The sequence below is a fragment of the Conger conger genome, chromosome 2 (genome assembly GCF_963514075.1).
Source record: "Conger conger chromosome 2, fConCon1.1, whole genome shotgun sequence".
Lineage (NCBI taxonomy): Eukaryota > Metazoa > Chordata > Actinopteri > Anguilliformes > Congridae > Conger > Conger conger.
Window position 1 is genome coordinate 65332925 of NC_083761.1, and position 23961 is coordinate 65356885.

The 23961-nt window shown below is 42.8% G+C and overlaps 1 protein-coding gene across 1 annotated transcript in view; it reads left to right on the top strand.

Moving 5' to 3' along the window:
* Window positions 1–1642: 1642 nt before the first annotated feature.
* Window positions 1643–23961, top strand: part of rbfox3a (RNA binding fox-1 homolog 3a) — a 154512-nt gene continuing 132193 nt past the window's right edge. Inside the window, exon 1 of the mRNA XM_061230357.1 lies at window positions 1643–1667. Coding sequence (XP_061086341.1) covers window positions 1650–1667 — 18 coding nt within the window. The 5' untranslated portion in view covers window positions 1643–1649. The remainder of the gene's footprint in view (window positions 1668–23961) is intronic.

Here is a 23961-nt window from a genome sequence, read left to right on the forward strand (position 1 = left end):
CGAGGCCGTTATTCGCTCTGTGATTGCTAATGTAAATCTATTGAGTCTCGCGGACATAAAAGATATATATGCACACATTATATGTTAATACAAACACAGAGAGAGATGGTGCAAATACAATGTGGAGAAATATTGGCCATTACTAAAATGAAGAGCTTGTTTGTGATGCATTTGTGTTGATTGGGGGTCAGGATTGAATATGTAAAAGCCCCAATGAACACACCGTGTACAGTCTCTGTCAAGGAAAGCTGCAAATTTTCCATTAGTTCCTACTATGTGCACCTATCAGACTTATTGACACGTATAATGTCCTTCTGATAGATCACCCTGCGCTCTGGTCAGGAAAGGAGATGAGGAGCTTTCCTCTGTCAGGGCTCCTCGCCCTGCTCTGCGGCGAGGAAGGGGTTAATATTTAAAAGCGAGCGCTCTAGTCGCGTATTGACAATATGGTTTGAAAATTGCTGAGGCAGGCTGGATGTTACAAGCCTGTCTACACCCCCTTTTCTGTTTCAGGCATCCAGTCCTGGATCGCAAACACACCAGTGCACACGCACACCCGAGACACACAAACACATTTCCACACTCACACAAACTCCACCTCGCCATCCCTCCTCTGCCCTATGATCCATACCTACCCACCGCACAGACCTGTCAACCTATTCCCTCAGCGTCTCGCCACCTCCTGATTGGTCGCGGCGTTCTACGGCTGAAACCGGCGAGCCCTTTCCCCACACACTCCAGCGTCCACCAGCTCCCTGCCTCTGCAGTAGGGGGAAAGAAAAAAAGAAAAACAAAAAAGAAACGAGAAAGAAAATTATCTGCTCTTCCTTGTTGCTCCAGTACCTCGTTTGCTTCCGAGTTTTTATTAAATCTGTTTTGTTTGTGTTTGTTTTTTTTTTCTCCCTTCCTGTGTCTGGAAGAACTTAAAGTACTGCAGCTGAGCACAGAAGGTAAACTGCTCCACTCTCTCCCGCTTTGGAGAAACAGCCACCCCTTGACAGCATCAACAGCAGCCGCAGCAACAAAGGAAAACACCTTCCCCCCCTTTGGATCTTGAATTGTACTGTACCGTCTGTTGGATCCGGGGAAGCTCGCTCCTTTCTGCAGAGGAATACGGCTCCAGTGGAGGAATGCTGGAGACAGCTGCCAAGTGCCGACTGTTCCTGCTCTCGCTGAGCTCCAGTACTCCACTGTACTGTACTGAGTGATTTAAGATTCACCAGTAAGGGGCAGAAGAAACGGAGACAGAGGGAGGGAGAGAGAGAGAGTGTGTGTGTGAGAGAGAGAGTGAGGGAGAGAGAGAGAGAGAGGGAATCTAAGTGAGTATTGAGGAAAGGAAAGGGTGGAAAGTAAGAGCAGAAAAAGAGAGGAGGTAACAACGCCTTCCAGCCTTCTCTCTCTCTTTTTCTCCCCGTGGCTGAATAAAGAGGAGGTTTTTAAAAATTAAGGGAAAAAAAAAGAAGACAGCAGAAAACAGTGGAGAGACTGAGAAAAATAAGTCACGCCTCAGCCAGCGGTTTTGGAGCGGGACTGACCAGGAGGAAGAAGCGCTCCTAAAGAGATTGATTAGGGGACTCACGCTGGCCAGAGCGCTCCCTCTGCTCTCCCCCACCTTCCGCCCGCACACTTTCACCTGCCCCGTGTCCGAAATGATGATGTATTTTTGGGTGAGTACTGCTCCCGCCGGGTTTTGCTTGCCTGCCTCGCTACGCTCTTCCTCAAGCGCTCAGCTGGGGCCGCACAAGTTGTCAAGGGGGAGTGGACTCGACGCATCACTCTGTGTAGGCTAACCTACAACAGTTCGGGAGGTTTTCTCTAGTTATTTTGTCCATGTCTTTGCTGGGTGCGTTTGTCCGCACCCTCTACCGTGTGCGGGTTACCTTCCGAACTGCGACTTCAAGTTTCACTTCGTTTGAAAAAAAAAAAAAACTGAAAAGGTGAAAATTTGGCTGAATTGTTGAAAAAGCGCACGGTATTGATGTGCGGACGGGTCACGTGACCGCGTTCTGCAGAGGCCTGGCCATATCTGCCCTCCTCAGAGGACAGCACTTCAACTTTATTAGAGGGATGTTAAGGACACATTCTGGTTCATGTGCAATATTTACATATACTGTACTGTATGCTAACCTGCCATGCCTCTTTCACTTATGCTATAATAACAAATGATCTGTAGGATGGAAGTAAAATTACACAAAATGACTGCTGTTATATATTATTATTATTATTATTATTATTATTATTATTATTATTATTATTATTGTTATTGGATTGTACTTTTTCCTCATCTTGGACTAATACTGTATACTATTTATTTCATTGAATTGCTGCTTTATTTTTAAAGATAATATTTGCTGATTCTCCCATTTTTATGAAACCGGTTGAGTGTGGGAAGGCACTTCAGTGGATGAAGAATTACAGAAACACCCTGTACTAATCATGTGGATAATATTCACCTGCATTCATCTGCCATAATAGTTCAGCCATTAAAACTTCCACTGCAATTTAGTGTAATTTCCTCAAAACCGTCTTTTTCCTCAAAAAAGAATGACCTTTACAGTGCATGTAATGTCTGAATTGCGCTGACTATACCAATGAGTTTGATTGGTTTAAAAAATACTACCTGGGTTATTTGAAACCTATTGAATTCCGGAACATTCCGGAACAAGTAGAGGATCCAAAGCAGCCAGGGGTGGGTAAGTTTACTCTCTCAGTCACAAACTGCTCCCAAGAATCAGAGAAAGGTACTTTACCTGGATTGGCCCATCCAAAAAACGCCTTCGTAAATGAGTTTGGGAAAGTGTGAGAGGCTCAGGATAAAAGCGTCCGCCAAACCCATGAATAATAAAGCAGTGGAAGTGCGCTTTTACCACTCGGCATGGCCACCCTCAAACAGGTGGTACGCCGTCCAATCCTCCCCGGCACTTCCGCACGCCACCTCCTGGCATCGGCCGGCCTAAGAAAGCAGCGTGAGCTCTCTGTCAAAGCGCAGATGAAAAGTGTTCTCTCGTATATGTGGCAACCAGGATTTAATGATCGTCAGAAAGCAATCTCTCATCTTTGAGCTAGCAGGCCTCTTTGATAGTGCGGGCCATACATTAATCATTCCCCTTCATCATCGTATCTCATCTGCTGGAGCGCACCTTGTCGGCCGCGTAGCTGCATGCTGGGAGAGCAGCCGGTCCGTATGGTGCCAGGGCCTGTGCGCTGAATTGTTGTGATCTGTACTGAACTAAACTAATCTGGAAGAGGGCTCGCTGGGCGTTTAACGCTGTGGAGTGTGCACTTACGGGTTCGGAGGGGCATGTGCGCTGATTTCCTAGGCCTCTGTTGGGAGTGTTCCTGGGACCGCGCTGTCAGGAAAAAGCCCTACAGCTGCTGAATTTATTTTGCTCATCGGCAGATTCCCGAGCCTGAAAAGTGAAAGCCCGGAGAAATGATTTCTTCTCCCAAAATGGTGGGAGCAGAGGACCGAGGTAGTGCCGTTCGAGAAAGAGATGATGACTCGGGGTTCTCTCCGCATATGTGCGCGAGGTCATTAGTGTTAATTATTCATGTCGTACAACTGTGGAGAAACAAGGGAATTGGCTGATGGTATCATAGCTGTTCCTTGTCTTCGGAAAAAGGAGGAAAGAGAGGAGGATTGCGGATGTTTCCACCCTCTTCTGTGTCAGTAAGCAAATGAATAATTGAGCATCATGTGCAGTGCAGGGGACGTTTTCTTCTAGGGAGAGTGCTTTACTCTGTAACATGGGAGAGGTAAAGCACCGGGTTCAACTCGAGCATGCTGCTGGACCCAGTTTCGGCTCTTATCCACATGTTTACCCCATATATGTCACATACCGCACTCCGTCACCGGGCCCCTCTGAGGGGCTTCACCCCACTCACTGCCCTGAGAGCCTGTGTGCTTCCACGTCTTCACCTGCTTCCACAGCTATTCCGGGGTTTGGGTTACAATCGACAAATATTGGTGGTTTGTACTTGAAGATTCGCACAATGAAATGTACGCAATCGTTCATTGACAGCTCGGGTTTTGTTGCCTTATTAAGGAGCTCACAGATTTAAAAGACGCTAAATTGATTACTGGAAAAATGTGCTGCTGTGGTGGTTTTGGGGCTTACGTTTTCAAAGCCTATATTAGGTTTTAAGTTAAGTTTCGGTTCTATTATACTTTAAACAGAGCCTACACCATATGTTTTATTTACAAATACCAACCAAGTTAATTAAAATACCATAGGGTGCCCAGGCAAGGCCAGCCACCTCCCCAAAAAAACTACAACAAAAAAACCCAGAAACAATCCTTTAGCTATTTTACAGCTTCAGAGCAAACTTCACACATGCATTTGGAACAGATATCCTCCCTTGCCCATATGAATTAAGCAGAATCTCCATGATTTATGTTTGAATAGCATAGGAGCTGTGTGCTCAGTTGTGGAATTATAAGTCTGATCTTCTAAAACATGAAAATCAGAAAATGTGAAAGATGAGTGTAGAACTAAATATTAACAGTATGTAGAAGCGATAAATATTGTCAATGTAAAGGAGGCTGAAATTGCAGCAGTCAACAGTATCAAGTAGAAAAGAAATGTACTAGTACTTTGTAGTTGAGGTTTTTTTTTGGTATGTATACGGTAAGTATTTCTTTATTATACACATACACATGTGATTTGAATATTTTTATACAGGGTAATGGAGATTGATTGTAGATTACAGATCAATTTTGCAGACTATACAGCACACACAGAAATAAAGTGGTAGTAGAGGTACATTTTTGTTCTTCAAGGATCAAATTTCCGAAATATACGCTGAAAGTACCAACAAAAAAGATAATAAATTATATTTTCCTGGCTATGGGTACAATTTTATCTGACCTATAGGGACCGCTCCAGCGGCAAGCATTTGTACCTTTTTAGGCAGTTTTTGTACCTTTATTTCTGAGAATGTAAACTTGTAAACTTTAATAATGCAAAGAACACAGAAAAACAATAACATAAAATGGGCTCTCTTTTTTAAATGCACATTTGGCTCCCAACATGGGGCTGCGAATCTCCAAATCCCACCTGAATTAGAAGAGACATTATATGTAGTACTATTGATCAATATTGTATTGTTCTCTATATTCACATTGAGGGGCATGGTCCTCTTGGATTTAAGCAAAGTTCAAATGTTTGAATTAAATGTATTTTATTCATAGCTGCTTTTTGAGTGAAACCAGTCCATGGGAGGGTCTCATGAAATGGGAGCTGACTGCTTTTTGGTTGCCTCTGGTAGTCAGTGCTTGCCATGGATGGACTGGGGCACTATGTTGCATTTAGTCACTGATAAGACTCGCTAAAGCACAGTCAATACGGAAGAAGGGAATGAATATGTCATTTGTAGCTGGTTATCTAGAGTAGCTTTCCCAACAGCTACATATAACTGAAGTCTATGATGTGGGCAATTTAATTAGCATTTTGTGGAGCCCAGTCATTGCTGTACAATGTGAACAAGTCAAGCACATGCAGTTCTGCACAAAAGTCTTAAAGTCTTTTCTATGAATTTGTTTTGATGTTTATTTATTTATTTGGTTTCTGTGTGTTAGTAGAAGAGTGCAAATTTCAGATTTCTAAACTACATAATTTGCATAATGAAACAAGTATATTTTTGTATTTTATTCAGTAATGCTACATATTAAGTAATTGACCACTTTTCAGATAAAAGCTTGATCATGGCTGTTTAGGATCACATGGAGAGCCAAATGCAAGCAAAACAGCCAGGACATTGTACCTAAGAGAAGTGATGAACCTTCATAGGCAAAGGGTGGTCACAACAAATACTGATTTTGTGTAGTTTTTAGCTGTTCCCTGCTCTTTATAGCACATTTTGACATATTTAGAAACTAATCATTTCTTGAAAGTTGAAAACATCTCCCCTTATGGGATTTTTTTACATGTGCCTGTGAAAGACTTTTGCACAGCACTGTATTAAAAATTCATTCATATTATTATTATGTTAATTTACATGCAAAAAGAATAAGATGATACTCTACGGATGCATCGCCATGAGCCAGACCAGTGCTTGAGCGCTCTATGAGAAGGGAGGCAGCATCATCACCAAGAGCAATGGAGTCCGCTCAAGGGGTAGGCATATAAACTGGGAAATGAAACCGCCAAATCATTTCTGAACATACTGTAGTAGTGATGTTGCATTGGAGACTTTGGGTTAGTGCAGTATTTATGTAAAGCAAAATACAAAACAACTTATGGCATTGTTTTTTCAGAGGAGAATACATTGCAGAAAACAGTAATAGTTGCCAAACTGGGCTGGAAACTCAGAGGCATTCGGGTCGATTCCCAGGTACGGCACTGCTGTTGCACCCTTGAGCACAGTACTTAACCTGAATTGCTTCGGCAAATATATAGTTGTATAAATGGATTGTACATAAGTTATGTAAGTTAGTCCGGATAAGAGCATCTCCTAAATGCTTCACCCCTTAAGTCTGACCAGCCCAGGGATTTTTTTGCATTCATTCTTTTTTTCTGCTTTCAATTTGCAATCACTATGGTAACAGGATATACCGTTTGAAAGCATTAAAACTCAAGGTTCTATCTGTATAACCTACTATAATGTGCCATTGCTTTAGCAACAACAGTTCCTTATTTTGTAATGTGGGTGGTAAAACAAGTGTGGGAGGACCTCACCTTCTCTGCATTTTTTAAATCCACATACTACAAGAAATATGGTAATGTCAGTGTCCTTTTCACGACAAATGTACAGCGGACCAAAAGCGTAATAGTTTCTCATTCTAAAAATGTGCTTGGAGAAACGTTGATAGAATGTCAACTTCGGCAAAAACGGTTCTTCAGATTTTATGCCAAAAGAGGTTGACGTTCTACAACAAAAATGTATTTTGCGATGCCTACGTCTAAATAGAGGACTTCCTTTGGAGGAGTTCCAAGGAATTTCTTGTCTGAGTGAATATGTCTGAGGAAGACAGTGAAAACGCTGTTGACAACACAATAGAGGGCATTTTCAGTGATGTGACCCAATTTTATATTGGTGAGCATCTAAATACATTCTCAAAATATTGTATTATTATTCAGTATGCTTATAAATAAGGAGTCAGTCTGCTTTTGAATAATAAATACTTGTGAATTTATGGAACGTGCTTGACTTGTTGATGGGGGTTTGGGTATTTGAAAAAAACTTAAATCAATGGACCTCAATGAGTAAATTAGTATACAAGCTGCTATTATTGTGATTATTGTACTTATTTTGTATGGTCTTCTTGTCCTGTTGCTGCCTGAAAATAGCTACAATGACTTTGGGTAGGAGATGGTAACAGGCGGGGGGATGTGCAAACACTTTTTTCCAATAAAAAAAGTGTTGTATAGTTTAGGAAGCAAAATGCAGCATTTTACACCTCATAAGACCCATAATATCATTTCCATGTGTCCTTTTGGAGTCTCCAAATGTCCTTTTGGAAAACTGCCTCGACATAGTTTAGAAAGAACTATGCAGAATGCTCATTTTTGGTGAGACTGTCCTCAAATTCAAAAGGGGATTTGTCCAGTGTTGTGACTTCACCCTGTTGTGTTTCTAAGGGCACAAGCCATAGCTACAATAATCTGTATCCAGTCAAAACAGAAAACCTTTTCAGTGAGAAAAAAAAACCCTTCCACTTACCCTGCGTTTGAGCTTCTGTATCTTTGTTTATGTAACATATGGAGTAATTCCTGTAGTCAAAAGGGTTAAAGAAGTGTCATTGTAATGTATTTCATCATCCCCAAAGACTAGGAGGAAAAAAATGGCCAGGGAAGATTAAGTATAATCTTAAGTATAGGTATATCTAAACTTATTTAATGGCCTACCTATTAAGCTCATACGAAAAGAAGCAAAGATGCTACAACAGTAACCGGTTCATAATGTACATGGGGCTGGAATATAACTGATACCACCTTCCGTGTAGAGTTTTGGAACAGCATGTGACAGCACATTCAGGGAATGGAAAAGTGGCGTTGGAGACAGGAATATATACATTATATATTTACTGTTTATCACTGTTATAGGGTGTGTCGTATTGAAGCTCGGAAAGTGTACAACTGGAACATGAGCATAATAAAAATTTAAAGTAGCATCAGTGTCCCCTTAGATATTTTTGGCAAATGACACCGCCGGATAAATTCAGCACAACTGGATTATACCAAGTGCTGTAGATGGTAGAGTTTCTGAGACCCTCTCTAACTCCAATAACACGGTGAAATAAAAATAAGTCCCACAAACCTCCATCTATGACTTTCTGTGAATTCAACAGAGATTCACCATTTAACTCAACAGAGAAGAAAGTAGAAAAAGGAAATATCAAAAAGGGTGGCAGGAGATCAACTATGTTTGCAACAAGCAATATCTTTATAAGAGATATTGGGGTTGGGGGGAATTGATACAGCATATTATTGTGATATTTTCTTTTGCGATACTATATTTATACAGTGGTGATGACTATCGATATTTTTCTAAATATATCTACATTTTATAATGCATGTTTTTGTTCATGTTATGATTTCAAAGCATGATGCAGGGGTGAAGGGCTTCCCTCCATGGTGTGTGTTAAAATCCTATAACCACGCATTTCATCATGGATTATCTCATTTATACCATGGGCCCTCATGAAAAAAAAAAAGAGCATTCTCTACATTTTGTTAGGTGTTTTGAATTCAAATTTAAAGGTTATTAGCCTTTTCCTTGGTAACGCATAAGGGTCAGACTAATACCAGCAAAACAACCACCGCCATCCCATGATAAACATTTGTTTACATACAATACAATTGGAAGTTCTACTTCAGGATTCCATAAAATAGCCTAAACCATACATACTACTTAGTATTCGTATTACTTAGTAGCAATTTTGCTAGGTTCACTGTCACTCATGTTGCTTGGCATTAAAAGTTAATTTGATCCGGGGTCAAAATGGTCTAAATTAATTACATTAATTTAAGCTGCTGATGCTTTAGTTTCTTAGCTGCTGCTGTGCTTTCTTAGCTGCTGTGTGTCCATTGTATTCATTGGCACAAGTCAAAGTTTTAAAATTCATTAATAGATGTAAAGCTTTTTATTATGGGGTGTAATGGACTTTTACATATTTTTCTGCTTAGTTGTATGATTTTTTTACTTTAGACAACAGTCAAAAAACTATAATATATCTCAGTATTGAATGGCAATGCTGCAAAAAATAATTGTAGTATTGTATTGTGGCCCAAGTATCAGGGTAATATTGTATTATTGTGAGGTTCCTGGTAGTTTGCATCCCAAATAATTACGTATTTAAAATAAAATAAAATAACTTCTATTTTACTGTATATGTGAATGCCACAACATCACTAAAATTAAGTGAACAGGAATATCAACATACCAGGGAAGCTTGTATCTGTACTTAAGCACCCATCTTGTTTTTTACCGAAGTTTTTTTGATGGTTATACTTGTAAAATTAGAACAGCGTGATTATTACCAAAATAATCAAATGGTAATCTCTACAGCTAGCTATTTTCCTGAATGGTTAGCATAGAATGGCACATTCTACACATAATTTAGCATAAGCTACATTTATTTTATTTGGTGTTTGGCCTATACTGTCAGCATAGTAATAAAAGCATGTTTTGTTCTGAATATGACCATTTTAAATTTGCCTGATGCACCTATACACAAATATTCTAGATTTTTATGCTTCTAGGAAGTAGACAGAGGGATAAGAAATTCTGAGGCATTTTGTCTTTTTTTTCTTGTGAACACTATACCACAGGGGCTGAAATATACCAGAATTGTCCATGTATTTCTCCTGACATAATTTGCTGCCATTTGCATTGGTCATAGCTGAAAATAATAACCAAAGAACCATTTGTCTTAATTTTCCAATGGTTTACACAGTTTAAAGGCCTTCAAAAGAAACCTGGTTCCTGCCAATAGCTATAGCTATAAGCTTTGAAAATTCCAGTGTGTGGCTGTGCTTGTGTGTGTCTCAGGGCAAGGTCAGCCTTTCCTGAGGAAAGCTCAACCTCTCCATATTCATTGGGGATGGCATCGTTGGGAAGCAGCGCTGATCAGCCATGTAATTTGGTGCGGGGAGTCATCGGCTTTGGTGTCATATTGCTAAATGAAGTGCTTGTGATCATTTGTTAATGTATTAATTGATCTGCGCTCTCAGTGACACGTAGGCTTTTTGTCTCACACAAGCTTTCGGTGGTTCCCCTCTCCGCATTAAGAACCTGTTTCACCCCACAGTTACCTGATAGCTGTAATAACTTTGGACAATTTCTGTCTCACAGGCAATCCCTCTTGGAGCCTGCTAGCCTCGCAGAAGTCATTTTGCTTCTTCATAAGTGCAACTTCTATTCAACAAGGCCATGCTTCCATATTGTGGTCCTGTGCTGGACAGTGACCTTGTGTGTGAGTGTTTTTTTTTTGTTTTGTTTTTTGTAATGTTACTTTTGTTTAGTTATTTGAATTTGTTTGTTTTTTGTGGCTCAGATCCAGTGCTCTAATGGTTCCATGGAAGGAAATCTCAGTATAGCCGTGATATCCACACAGCTGTTGGACCCTTGAGCAAGGCCCTTAACCCCACATTGCTCCAGGGGGGATTGTCCCCTGCTTAGTCAAATCAACTGTTAGTCACTTTTGATAAAAGCATCAGCAAGATAACAAATTATTATTATTATTATTTTAAATCAAAGTGATTTTTAATGGTTAGGCCTTTCATCCTCATTTGATTCTGGGCCCTGTGCAGTTCCTCTCTTTGTCCGGGCCCTGCAGCTGCTCCTCGTCTATGGACAGGCTTTGACAGGGGATTGCAGCGACAGCAGGAATTGGGGGATCTCTAATATGGATTCCCACCTTAGTCTCTCGGTGATCTGTTAGCATCGGGGGTTTATTTTTCTTTTTGAACTTTTGAACTTTTGCCCTCAGGGGTGTGGCGCTGAAGCTAATTGCGGTCTGGCAGCGGCTGAAGCGAATAAAGGCGGCAGTGACGGTGACTCCATGTATCATGGAGGAGCCGCCTCTTCTTCCAGGGTTTTTCACCGCGCCACCGGTTAATCTTCGCAGCGCTTCTGATAAGAAGATTAAATACTGGAGTAGGAGAGGGATTTCTCCTTTAACTACAAAAGGATATCTACTCTGGGGAAATCACTGACGAGTTTTGTCGGGGAATATAGATACGGACTCGGGAAGAGACTCGCGCCGTATTATCGCACCTGCTATCATTAGCGCTGTTTACACATAGCCTCCAGGGAAAGGTCATTACAGAGACGCTCCATTATCTCTTAGCCTATTCTGTTTGTAGGTGTGACTTCAGGGCATTATCCAGCTCACCATTTAATGTCTGCCACCTTTCTAATGGACTCTGCCTAGACGCGGCGGAATTGGAACGGCGGCGCCCCGGGTCGTGTGCGGCCCGGCCGACGCTGATGAGCCGTCTCCCACCGGCAGTTTGCCACAGTGCGCTGGTTTCGGGGGCCCGTCGATATGGCCCCCGCCATTGCTGAGTGCAAAAACAAAATAAATCCCGCAATCGATAGCTCAGCCACGGCCATGATTGGGTTCTCTGAAGGGGAGAGAAGATCTGGCTGAACTTGCTAGGTCAAGCCAAGGGTTTCTCAAGTGCCTCCTACATCAATGAACGCAGCAGAACGGGAGTGAGGTTAAGTGTGAAATTAGCACTGGTGAAATGCATTAAGCAGTGGGCATAATTGCTCATACAACTGCAAGTGTCAAGACCGTCAAGACTAATGGGCTGGCTAGGCCCGACTTTTCTGTATGTTTTCACCATAATACCATCACCTACATTGATTAATGAACGAGTGAATGAGTTAATGAACGGATGAACAAACGCCCCCGTGCTTTACCGGAAGGTTCCGCCGTATGCGTAGGGCAGCCCGGGTGTCGTCGGCAGGTTTGGCCTGGCCAACCAGACGCAGCGTTGTAGGGGAGAGCGGAGTGGAGTATAGAGCTGGCTACATCTGGTCTTCTGCGAGTCACGGGTCATTAAGATACAGAGGGGACACACAGGCTATAAAATTAATGGCAGGACAGTGACATTAACGTTATAGGTTATTGACCGATTTGAGGGGATTTATGACCCAAATCGAGAGACAGTGTCAAAGGGAGCGGGAGAAATAAGACTGCTTCGACAGCGCGACCCTGCTCACCCCGCGCCAGCACAGGCACACTACATCCCAGCAATTCCTATAAATTTTTGTGGGATTTTATAAGTCTCTATGCAAGTCTGTTTTCTTTCGCTCCCTCCCTCGCTCCCTCCTTCCTCTCCTCCACCCTGTAGGTCAGACAGAGAGGAAGGTAGTGTTTGAAGTGAGCTGCCGCTTTCATTCTCCATCCCCTTTTCCACACAGTTCCCACAGCTCAGGACCCTTCTGACGGCAGGCAGAGTGTGTGTGTGTGTGTGTGTGTGTGTGTGTGTTTGTGTGTATGTGTGAATGTGGGTATGTGTGTGTGTGTGTGAGGGTGTGTGTTTGGGTATGTGTGTGTGTGTGTGTGTGTGTTTGTGTGTATGTGTGAATGTGGGTATGTGTGTGTGTGTGTGAGGGTGTGTGTTTGGGTATGTGTGAGTATGTGTGAGTGTGTGGGCGTGTGTGTGTGTGTGTGTGTGTGTGGGGGGGGTATGTGTGAGTGTGTGTGTATGTGAGTGTGTGTATGTGTGTGTGTGTATTTGTCTGTGTGTGCGTGTGTGTGAGTGTGTGTGGGTATGTGCGCGTACATAGCTGTGTGTATGTGTGTATGTGTATGTGTGTGTGTGCGTACATACGTGTGTGTGTGAGTGTTTGTGTGTCTGTGTGTGCGTGTGAGCGTGTGGTCACATTTGTGTACATATATACAGTGTGAACATATGCAAGCTACAGTGTATATGTGCTTATTATAATGCATGTACATGTAAGTGCATGTGTGTGCTGTAAGGTATGCGTATATGCATATTGTTTGCACTGCAAGGTGCAGGCATTTTCAGATGATGTGAAACTGATTTATGGATGCAGGACAGCAGGATTGAGTGGATATCAGCAGGACAAATGTATAACTCTTCATTACTACCCTCCCTGTGCCTACCGCTCCGGAGTCCGTGTGGAGGGACTCAGAGAAATATCCGGTGGTGTTGAGACAGCTCTGTTGACCTGCGCTTAGGGAGTGGCTGTTTAAAAATGACTGAACTCCTGGCCATAAATAATTCCTTTTCAAATGCTGTATAATGCGATCTTGCGAACAGTCCCCCGTTTCTTTACACTATTAAACAAGTTTTCAGTATAAATAATATGATGGCCAGCACACAGTATGTCCAAGCCTGTCATTTTTCAGCGTGTTTTTATGGTCCTATAATCCCGCCAAATCACTTTAGCAACATTGTGACATCTTTGGTTCCCTTAAATCTCAGTGTTGTGAAGTCATGAAGACAAGTCATTATTGGTGTACTGGTGGGGGATGCAAGGGGAAAAAAACAAGATGGCTGCACTGTAAAGCGGTGCTTCGCCTCGTGTTTACGCTGGGCTATAACGTTATGTCCTGTTCCGTCAAACTAATATAAACTCACCTGGCAGAAAACTACGAGAATTTAAAAACAAGAATCGCCGCAAAAAGAACGACCGTCTCCTCCCCGTAGGTCGGCTTCCTTTGGGTCGACTCCATCTCCGCTTCTTTCTGTCTGCGCTCAGCAGGTTTTTCGGGCGCCTGGCCTGTGTAATTGTTTTTTTTAAAAGCCCCCTGTTCTGTGTTTGGGCTGAAAGGGGCCGCGGCGGGAGAGGGCGTGGCCGCGGTGGCGTAGCCGAGGTCACTCCGGGGAGCCCGGTGGGCTTCGTCTGAGCGGCAGATGTTTGTCGCCGTCGAGACCGTGCCTAGTGCGGTAGCCGGGCTCACTCCCCTGGTCAGTGGCACACGCCCCAGGCCATAAGGACAGGCTGTCCGCCGCGGTGGGGCCCTCGGAGGAATTGGTTTACGGGCCGGACCGCCCTCTTCCTGCGCTGATTGAGCTCGGGGTTTGCGTGGCGGCGTGGCGCTAATGAAAATTGGTCAGGGACAACAGTGAGCAGCTCCACGGGTCATGTAGCCTGTTTGCGCTGATCTATTAGGAAGTAACCACGCCGACACAAGCTGCCTTTACAACGCCATTAGTCTTTGTGGGCCCTGACTGAATGTATTTTACAGATCAACATGAACGCCGCTCCCCAGGGACTAGAATATATTATTTTTAATTCATTTGGCACCGTTTATTCAATTTAAATCTGAAAGTACACACTGTGAGAAGGTCCTCTGCTCTTTTGGTACAGGCCACCATTAGGAGGCAAAATTAAGTACGCAATGTCTTTTTTAATGTCGCGCTAACTATGAATTGAGCCCTCCACGCTGACTCAAGGGATAGTTGCACATCACCAGAGAAGATGAACAAATCCTGACTGAGCTCCAAATGTGTTTAATGTGATCAAGCCAACGTCAATGTCCTTTATTCATTTCTCCGCACCAGGTCCTACCCTCTCTGTATAAGCTCTGCTATTTCACTGCAGCCCCCGTCCAAACGCTCGGTAGATAGGATGGCTTTCATTATGCCTTCAAGACGTATTATGCATTTCTACTGCTATCCTCTGAAAGGAGACTCAGGGCAACATAAAATTAGGCTATGCAATTGCACAAGGTCAGAGGTTAATCCCGTACAGGGCTGAGTTGATCCCCGCGGTGCCGTAAGACATACCTTTGTACAATAGCCCTCATTTCCTTTTACTCACGCACAAGCATGTGTCTACATGACCCTCACAAAGTGGCCAGCTGGACCTTTCCCAAAATGCCCATCTGTATTCCACACTGAACTTTGATTATATACACTCACTGAGTACTTTATTAGGTAGACCTGCGCACCAGCTTGTTAATGCAAATATTTTATCAGCCAATCGTGTTGCAACTAAATGCATACAAGCATGCAGACATGGTCAAGGGGTTCAGCTGTTTTTCAGACCGAATGTCAGAATGGGAGAATGTGCCTGCCAGGGTGGATTGAGTATCTCAGAAACTGCTGATCTCTTGGGATCTTCATGCACAACAGTCCCTAGAGTTTTCAGAGAATGGAGAATAACAAAAAACATCAAGTACAGTAAACATCCACAACAGTAATGCCAATAACCACGTATTACAACAGTGGTATGCAGAAGCGCGTCTCTAAAAAGTCAAAACCTCTAAGTAGATAGGCTACTGCTAAGTAAAGAAAATAAGACTAATGAATACCCAATAAAGTGCTCACTGAGTGTATATGTAAGTCCCAGTGTGTGATAGCCTTGCAGTTTGTGAGTGGAGGTTGGTGTGCAAACGAGGATTTGAATGACCAGGCAGTTATGTAGATGATATCACACCCAATAGGACCCTGATATGTGTGCACCCTCAAGTAAGATGTCAGCTTGTTTGGCCAAAAAATGTTTACCATTTCCACCTGGAAGTTGGAATGCATGTCGTAACTCATTTAGCATCGATTCCAGGCCGGAGCACTTCATACATTTAGCGCAATTAATGTTCAGACCCAGCTTTCTGTGAGCATTCCTGGTGCCAGCTGCAGGTCTTAGTGAAACGTGATCAGGTCTCCCAGAGTGAAGAGCCACAGAGGAGTGTGATATAAGCAGGATTAAAGTAGAAAAGCTATGCTTCAGAGTTTACATATCCTTATGTTAGTCACTGCAAGTATAGGCGTCACATATGGGCCGAACAGTCTGTCCATAGGATTGATTTTAACTGAGGCAAATGATGTAGCATAAATTTGAGGCCAGTAGAGTGGAGGTATTGGGAGAATTACAGTCTAATACATTAGTCAAATCCTCATGACTATCAGGAAAAGACTTCCCTGCAATACAAGAGATTGATAGCCTGATATAATTTTGATGGTGAACCCTTGAGCTTTATTTATTTCTTAGGTTTTATTTCTGGATTTTTTTTAACAAACTCAAATACATTATGACATAATTTGTGACATGGTTAGAATGCTGTTTTGATGCGCCATTGATCTCTGTGTCTATTATGCAAATTGCCTGTTTCATTTTCTGCACATTTTTGTCAGTTGGGTTTGACGGCTTTGTTTATGTCACTTGAAAGTGTTACACAGGGAAACGCCGCGTCTTTAACTTCAGAGAGCCGTAATGGAGTCTGTACAGACTTCGCTAAGTGAGCCACACAGGGTAACGGTGTAGGGCCACCGTGGTGTTAGATTGAGATGAAGGTGGTCTAAATTCTGCAAAGTGAGAGTTTCAGACAGTGTGCAGAGCAAGGGATTGTGCTAATAAAGCAAATCTCATTTAATGCCATGGCACAGCTAATGGAATTCAATAATAAATAAATGAATAAATGAAAATGGTTCTTGTTTTATTTTCTTTGTACCCTTGAAAATAAGTCACTTTCATTAATTTAATAACGGGTTAATCCAAATTAGCGACCAAATAGACAGGGTCACACATTTGTTTCGCATTCGTTTTACATTACCTTAGTGTACAATAATGTTTCACTTCATGTGTAATTATACTGGAATTAATATCACACGGTGTAATTGGATTCTTGAGCCAAGATACAGAATAATAACAATTGTAATGAGAGAAACACTTAAAGGGAGAAATGGTTTAACATGAGCCACTCCCGACACACTAAGCTAGATGATGATGATAATTGTAATGACTTGCATTTACATATATAGCGCCTTCTATGCAAGCATCGTAAAGGGCTTTCAGGTTGGATTGAGTTCCAGGTTCAAAGCTAATTAATGAGTGAAATCAATAGGATGATTATATGGCAGATTAACAGAGCCAGGTAGAGAGACTGGCGAGGGCACAATAATTAATGCCAATGTTCTTATCTTGTGATAAGAGACCTGAGTCCTGAGATTTTTTATGGCTATAGGGTTTGGGAATTTTAACTAAAGATGATGTACCAGAGAATTTCAGTAGAGAGAAAAGATAATTAGTAGAGAATCATAGGATATCAGTTTTCCATGAGAAGGACGGTATTGGGCACGAAAGTGAATGAAGTGAACTTGTGTGTTAACCATAAGTTTTTTTTTTGTTGTTTTTTTTTTACCTTGTTTTGGTTTTGTTTTCTTTTTTATATTTAGATGTATACAGGGAGTCTGATTGCCATTCTACATGTCTTGATTTTTTTTTTTTACCTCTGCACAAACATATTTTTTAACCATACAGTATATGCACCACTCAGACACCATCACTGTCTCTTCCCTTTGCAATAGTGGATAATAGTACCACAACAAATGCAACAAGGCTAATATAGGATTAATTGCATACAGTATAAGCATGAATCTAACCTTGCTGTCTACTGTAAAATGTCAGTAATAGCTTCCACAAACAAATGCAAACGTGGTCGCTTCGAAAGTATAAATGGTGTGTTACCAGGGGAACCAGTTTTCTTTGGTTCTATTTTGGTGTTGTTTATCTGCTGGTTGCATGTCTCTGTGCGAAGAAAACTATAGAGTGCACATGAAACACATACCACTGAAAAATAACCAACCACCTAGTGTAAATATGGCATTCTGATTGGCCAAGACGTGTCACATGGGTGTGCATTATTTTTGCATAACCTTGCTAAGGAGAACAAATCAAACAGGTGTGCAGAATCATTTCACAGTTAAAATATTCAACAAATATCAGTGTGTGCAACATTGCAATGCAATTCATACAAGTAGTCCGGTTATACCTGGTAACAAAAACATGTCACTGTAGGCTACATTGCATTGAGTTAGGCTACACTTTGCATCGTCGGAAAGAAAACCATCGGAGAGATCAAACATTATGTATACTAGCGTTTTAACTCAGGCAGTAATAATCATTTACAACACACAATTGAGGAGAGAATGACCAAATGTCTGTAATTCACTATGTAAAACAACAGAAAGTACCGCAAGCTTAGAGAAATATACTTCGGCATGGAACTCCCCTATATGCTGAAATATATTCAGAACACTGATTCTCTTTGAACTACATATACCATGAAGCATATCCCGTTTTGTGGGATTGGCTGGATTTTTACAGCTGTGATGTACAACTCAAGAACATTTTGAGGCCTTTCTATGCTTCAGTTCAAAACTGGAAGGGCTCTGTTCAGTTGCATGGCACTGAAGTCTGGAATACTGCATCAAATTTCTATAAATTGCTTACCATTATTTTGCGAGCTAACATTAGTTAATAGCCTAACATTTTTCATTCCTTTTGGCAATGGTGAGCTAGTGAACTTTTCTTCGGCGATGACGCAGTTGGCTTTTACTATTTTTTCTCCCGTTTCCATTGCGTTTCAATTAATACATTTGTTTCTAAACTAAAAATAAATTGTCCATAACTACATTACTGTGGCAAGCTGGCCGTGGTATAAGCGGGATAATACCCTATGAACACTTTGCATCGGGCCGTAGCGCCACCCTATCAAGCAGTTATTTCCTAATAACTGACTCAATCATAGGGTATTATCCCTCACTTATGTGGTCGTTTCAAAGTGAACAGAAGTAAAAACTATTGTGTGGTGATATCTTTGGTTTCACCTATTATCTAACACCACTCCCGCTATAAACTGGCGTTACCTAGGAGAGTTATTGACAGTATTCGAGTCTCGCCCTGCTACTCTAGAGAGGGTCGCGGGGTCAGGCGAATGCTGCAAAGCCAGGGAAGAACTACTCACAAGGATCAGTTGAAGTAACATGTTGCCGATGGAAACAAAGGGGCATACAAACGACTGTGGCCGAAAACCGGCCCCCTGCTATTCCCCGGCCTGGCGGAGCGCTGCCTCAGTCCGCCATTACGGTCCCAGGGAGGAGTGGGCTGCTTAAGAGTAATCTTACGCTTTGTAAAATTTCACTTTTACGGCCATCTGTAGTGGGAGGGAAGGGGAGGGAAGGGCGTGCGAGTTATCCGTACACGAGCGCAAGGGTCAGCGGTCACCAATGACTCGGGCAGCGGTTTACAATAGACTCCTCCCAACGCCGCGGCAACAATGGCGTGGCGGTAACCGAGGGCGAGGGGCTCGTTCGGCGGCTGTAAAACAGACTGTTAAAGAAATATTATTGTAGCGCGGGAAAACAGGATGAGGAAACAGCTGGGAGTTATCAGACTGAGAAAACACTGTGAGTGAGAAAATCAGAACGGAATCAAGACAACTCTGTCAACAGCAATTATTTAGGCATGGGCTCACCGCTTCCCACCGATCGTTCCGTCACGTTGGAAACGCACAAAACCCTGGGCTCATAAAAAGGGAAATTCCGTTGATTTAAAAATATGCTGCCAAAATATGACCGCGATAAAAATGCAATATGTTCTTTTTTTAGCCTCGTGTTTGTTTTTGTTTCATTTTTTTAACGCCACACTTCAAAACAGTGCTTTTGTGTTGCAAAAAAAAAGGACAAGGAACGTTTTAGTTAATGTAATGTAATAATAGTGCCCATAAATCGTGAAAAATGCAGGTCTTGTTCTCTATCTCTTGTAGAAAGAGCTAAACAAAAGTCTTATCACAATATGAAATGGGAGAATGTATAGATATTCTGCAGATATTATCTCTTTCATTTTAGTGTAGAATACAGTGTGGGGGGTTTTGTTTATATTATCTCCACTCAGGTGGAGCATAAACCCATTTTAATTTTCTTTCTCTAGCTTTTGATTTCACCACCTGTTCAAAAATAGGCCAGATAAATCTGCTAGAAACTAAACTAAAACAAATGTACTTCACATACAGTCTTTTGTAAATAGTCTTATGATGAAAAAACGTTGAATAGCTATACCGTGTCTTTGAATAACCTGCTATTACAGTATGAACTCATTTCTATATTTGTTCTCAAAGATCAGATTCATTATGTACTGTATATATTCTGTGTACCACACACAGACACACCTACACACACACTCTTGATGTATTGCACCACATGTTTACTGTATCCGCTCAGACATTTTCAGTGGAAAGGAGGGGGTTATTCCTCAGATGTTAGCGTGTTGCGCTTGGATGGAAAATGTATGTGGATCCTATAACAATGCTATACGGGACGGCATGTGTTCTCTTGTTAAACCCCCAGCTCTGAAACATCAGTGACCTTTTCATGCGTTTGAGAGAAGGCTTGAGCGGGCTTCGTATTTGTGTATTCGTTTGGGACCCAGGCCACAGCGAGAGAATATGGTGGAAGAAAACGAACGTTGAAAAAGCAGCAATCAATTTGCTGCTCACTGCAACTATTAGAACTCAGCCTGTAGTTATTCCAGCTGTTTAAAGTTTAATGCTGCCTTCTCCGCTCTGCCAGCCAGTCTTGCTATCACTCGTGGTTTAAGGGAAGTGTGCGCGCGTTCCACGTACAGGGGGAGGAGGTTCTGGAAAGCTCCGGATTCGGCAAAGGGGAGCCAGTTACACGTTTTCAAAGTGAAATTACATGCTTCTAATTTCTGCTCTCTCCCTCAGCCCTTGGATATGCACTTCATTAATATTTAAAGCAGCACCTTCAGCAAACTCTGAAAAACTGGGAAAGGGGATTGTGTTCTCAGGGCTCCCTTAATCCCCCGAATTAGCAGTTTAATAGCAAGAAGCCATTTGTAGATTAGAGAGATCAGGCTCCGGGGACCTGCTTTTATACTCACTACTTAAATACTTAGAATTCTAATGCTGCAACAAGACCCTTTTTAGACTTGGCCTTTTCTTCCTGCTGCTGCCCTGTTCTGTATTAAACACATCCTGCCCCTCTGTGTACGGCGGTGGCTGTGTGCACATGCTCCACGTCCGACGGCCCCTCATGACCGCGTTTTCCTTTTTTATGTGTGTGTGTGTGCTCCTGTGGCTGTGTGCGTGCATGCGTGTGTGTCTCCATATGCACGCTTTGCCTGTGTGTGTGCGTACGCGCGTGTGTGCGTGTGTGCGTGTGTGCGTGTGTGGGTGTGTGTGTGTGTGCTTGTGTTTGTGTGTGTGTGTGTGCATGCCTCCATATGTGCATTATCCCTGTGCTCCGTTTGTTTGTGTGTGTTTGTGTGTGTGTGTGTTCAGAGTTTGCTGAAGATGCTGGGGTTGGTGCAGTTTCACTGTAAAATGGGCTTCTGCAGTTTAATGAAATTCTGTTATAATTTGTAAAAATAATTATCCCAATAATCTGAGGGGAAAAGACTTCTTTTAATAGACACTTTCATTTTTTCTCCTCATTGTCATGCTGTGCGTGTTTACAACTTTGCCTTGATTTACAATATGATGTAAACTCAGCAAAACCGGTTGACATAAATTAATTGTAACTTCACTGGTTTAATCATTTATTGTGGCTGGATCAAACTGTTGCTATCTGAACTAATTTTCAAATAATTTGCCAAAGATGACAACTCGCTATTCTATGTACAAGAGATAAGTTCAGGAGTACAGGCAAGCCCCCGTGTTTTTTAATAATCTTACTGAAAAAGTAATTTACTCTTGTCGTTCCGAACAGATAGCATCTTTGTTTTCCGCTCTCTGCTAGTTAGACAGGCGTGCGCGAGAAGCAAAAGAGTACAAGAGCGGCATTAAAACAGCGGCTGTGTGATGGTGCTTCCAATGCGCTTCAGGAGTTGTTAATATGTTTAACATGCCGTGATCATGTAAAAAAAAAAGAAAAAACATTCCCGGCGTATTTTAAGGGGCTCTTATCGGTCATGACTCCGTGCACTCCACCCCTGACAAACGTCTTAGTTATCTGCCTTCCCCCCTCTCTCTCTCTCTCTCCCTCTCCCTCTCTCTCACTCCCTACGTCTTTCCGGAACATTCATTGAGAATACAATCCGGGGATTAAACGGCGGAGGTGGTTTGCATGACATCCATTTAAAAAGGGGGCTGATACAGTGTGGTGTTTGCCCTGGGGCCCGGCGGTGCGGCTGCACTAAAACGTATATAAGATGAAAGAGAGCACCTCCCTGTTATACCCCTGCCTGCAGCGACAGGGAAATACGATCTCATGAGCCTTTTATTAACCAAGAGGCGGCAGACCTCGCTGCTTCCCCGCCATCTCTCCGGGCTCGGTCCATCAGATACAGCCAATATGTTCCCAGTTACATGCTGCTTCTCCTCTGCCGTAATTTGTTTTAGTGTTCTCCAGCCCAACAGCTACAATACAATCACTGGGGTTTTAGTTCTGTCACCTCATCGGGCCTCCGGCGCGGCACCCATTTTGTGGGTTGTGTTAAATAAGAGGGTCTGCCGCGCGATGGTCGGAAACGCGCAGAAAATGCCTGCTGCGGATGACCGTGGCGCAAATGTTTCTGACCACGCACCGAATGAACGCTTTGTGTGTGTGTGCCTGTGTGTGTGGGGTAGTACGTGTGCTGGGTGTTTTTTATTTCCTTTGTGTATATATGTGTGTGTGTACATTAGTTCACCTTTCTGTACTGCATATGTGTGTGTGTGTGTATGTGTGTGTGTGTGTATGTGTGCATCAGCACACATTTCTTAACTTTGTGTGTATGTGCATCAGCACACAGTTCTTTACTGTATGTGTGTATATTAGCAAACGTTTCTTATCTGTGTGTGTATTAGTATACTTTTTTTGTACTGTTGTGTTTGTGTGTGTATGTGCATTAGCACATGTTTCTGTACAGCGTATATGTCTGTGTTTGTGTGTGCGTGTGTGTGTGTGTGCATCAGCATACCTTTCTGAGCTGTGTGTGTGTGTGTGTATGTGTGTGTGTGTGCATGAGTATACATTTCATTTCTGTACTGGTGTGTGTGTGTGTGTGTGCATGTGTATATGCATGTGTCTGTGTGTGTGTGTGAGTGAGTGTGTGTGTGTGTATAGGTGTGTGCATGCGTGTGTGTAGGCATTAACACACGTTTCTGCACTGTGTGTATGTGTCTATGTGTGTGTGTGTACATGTGTGTATGTGTGTGCATGTGTGCACCTGTGTGTACGTGTGTGCATGTGTGCATTAGAACACATTTATTTACTGTGTGTGTGTGTATGTGTATGTGCATTAACACCCATTTCTGTACTGTGTGTGTGTGTGTGCGTGCATTCGCACACGTTTCTGTACCGGGTGTCTGTGGGTGTGTGCTTTTGTTGTGCATGCGCAGTGTATTTAAAATGCAATGAGTTGGTTTTGGGAGAAAAGCAGTGCCCTAAGGAAACCCAGCACAAAATGTATCATTACCTCTGACTCATGCGCTCGCTCACTTTTACAGACGCTGCTGCTGCTGCACAGTCTGTCTTGTTATCCATTTACCACGGGCTCGGTAAAGTGTACTGTGGATTATTTAACAGGGGAATTCTTTGAAAAGCCGTACATTTGTAACGTATTGTCTATTTGTCTCCGTGGCGAAAAATACTGTAATAAGTCTCCGGCGTTGTGCTCTGATGACACAGGAAGTGGTGGCTGTCATGTCGGATGTGCCGTTCGGCTGTGACACGGCCGCACTGGTCCGGACGACTTCAGAAGGCGCTCGACTGAGCCCTGGCGGCCCCCTGGCGGGCTCCCGGCGCCGGGCGCGGCCAGCTGTTCCCCCAGTCTTTAACAACTGCACCGGCACACCGCCGTGGCCACGCATTAAGAGGCAATGCCAATGGGCATTACCGCGCCGGAGAGTGCCAGCGCACCAGCCTTCCCAGATACAGCCGTTTCCCGCGCACCTGTTTCTGGTGCAGGCCCGCTACTCTTCACGGCACGCGCCTCTGACGCCGGGCGAACGTTCGCGAAATATTTATTACTTACCTAAATTAAAAACGGCTGTGCCTTCCCTGTTAACGATGTCCAAGCTTACGGTCTCCATTTAAGCTCAGCCGTAGCCCAATGTCTTTTTCTTTTCTTTTTTTTTTTCTCTCTGTTTGGCTCAGGGTGCCTCCTTGAAGCCGGTTCTTTTTCATGAAAAATGTATGTGAGCTGTGCAGATGGATGCAGTTCCTTTAATCTCAGTGCCCAGACCGCTCCTTCCAGTGCCCAGTAAGACTCACCTGCTAGCTTCTGCCAGGTGAGCTGTCTGACGGAGAGGAA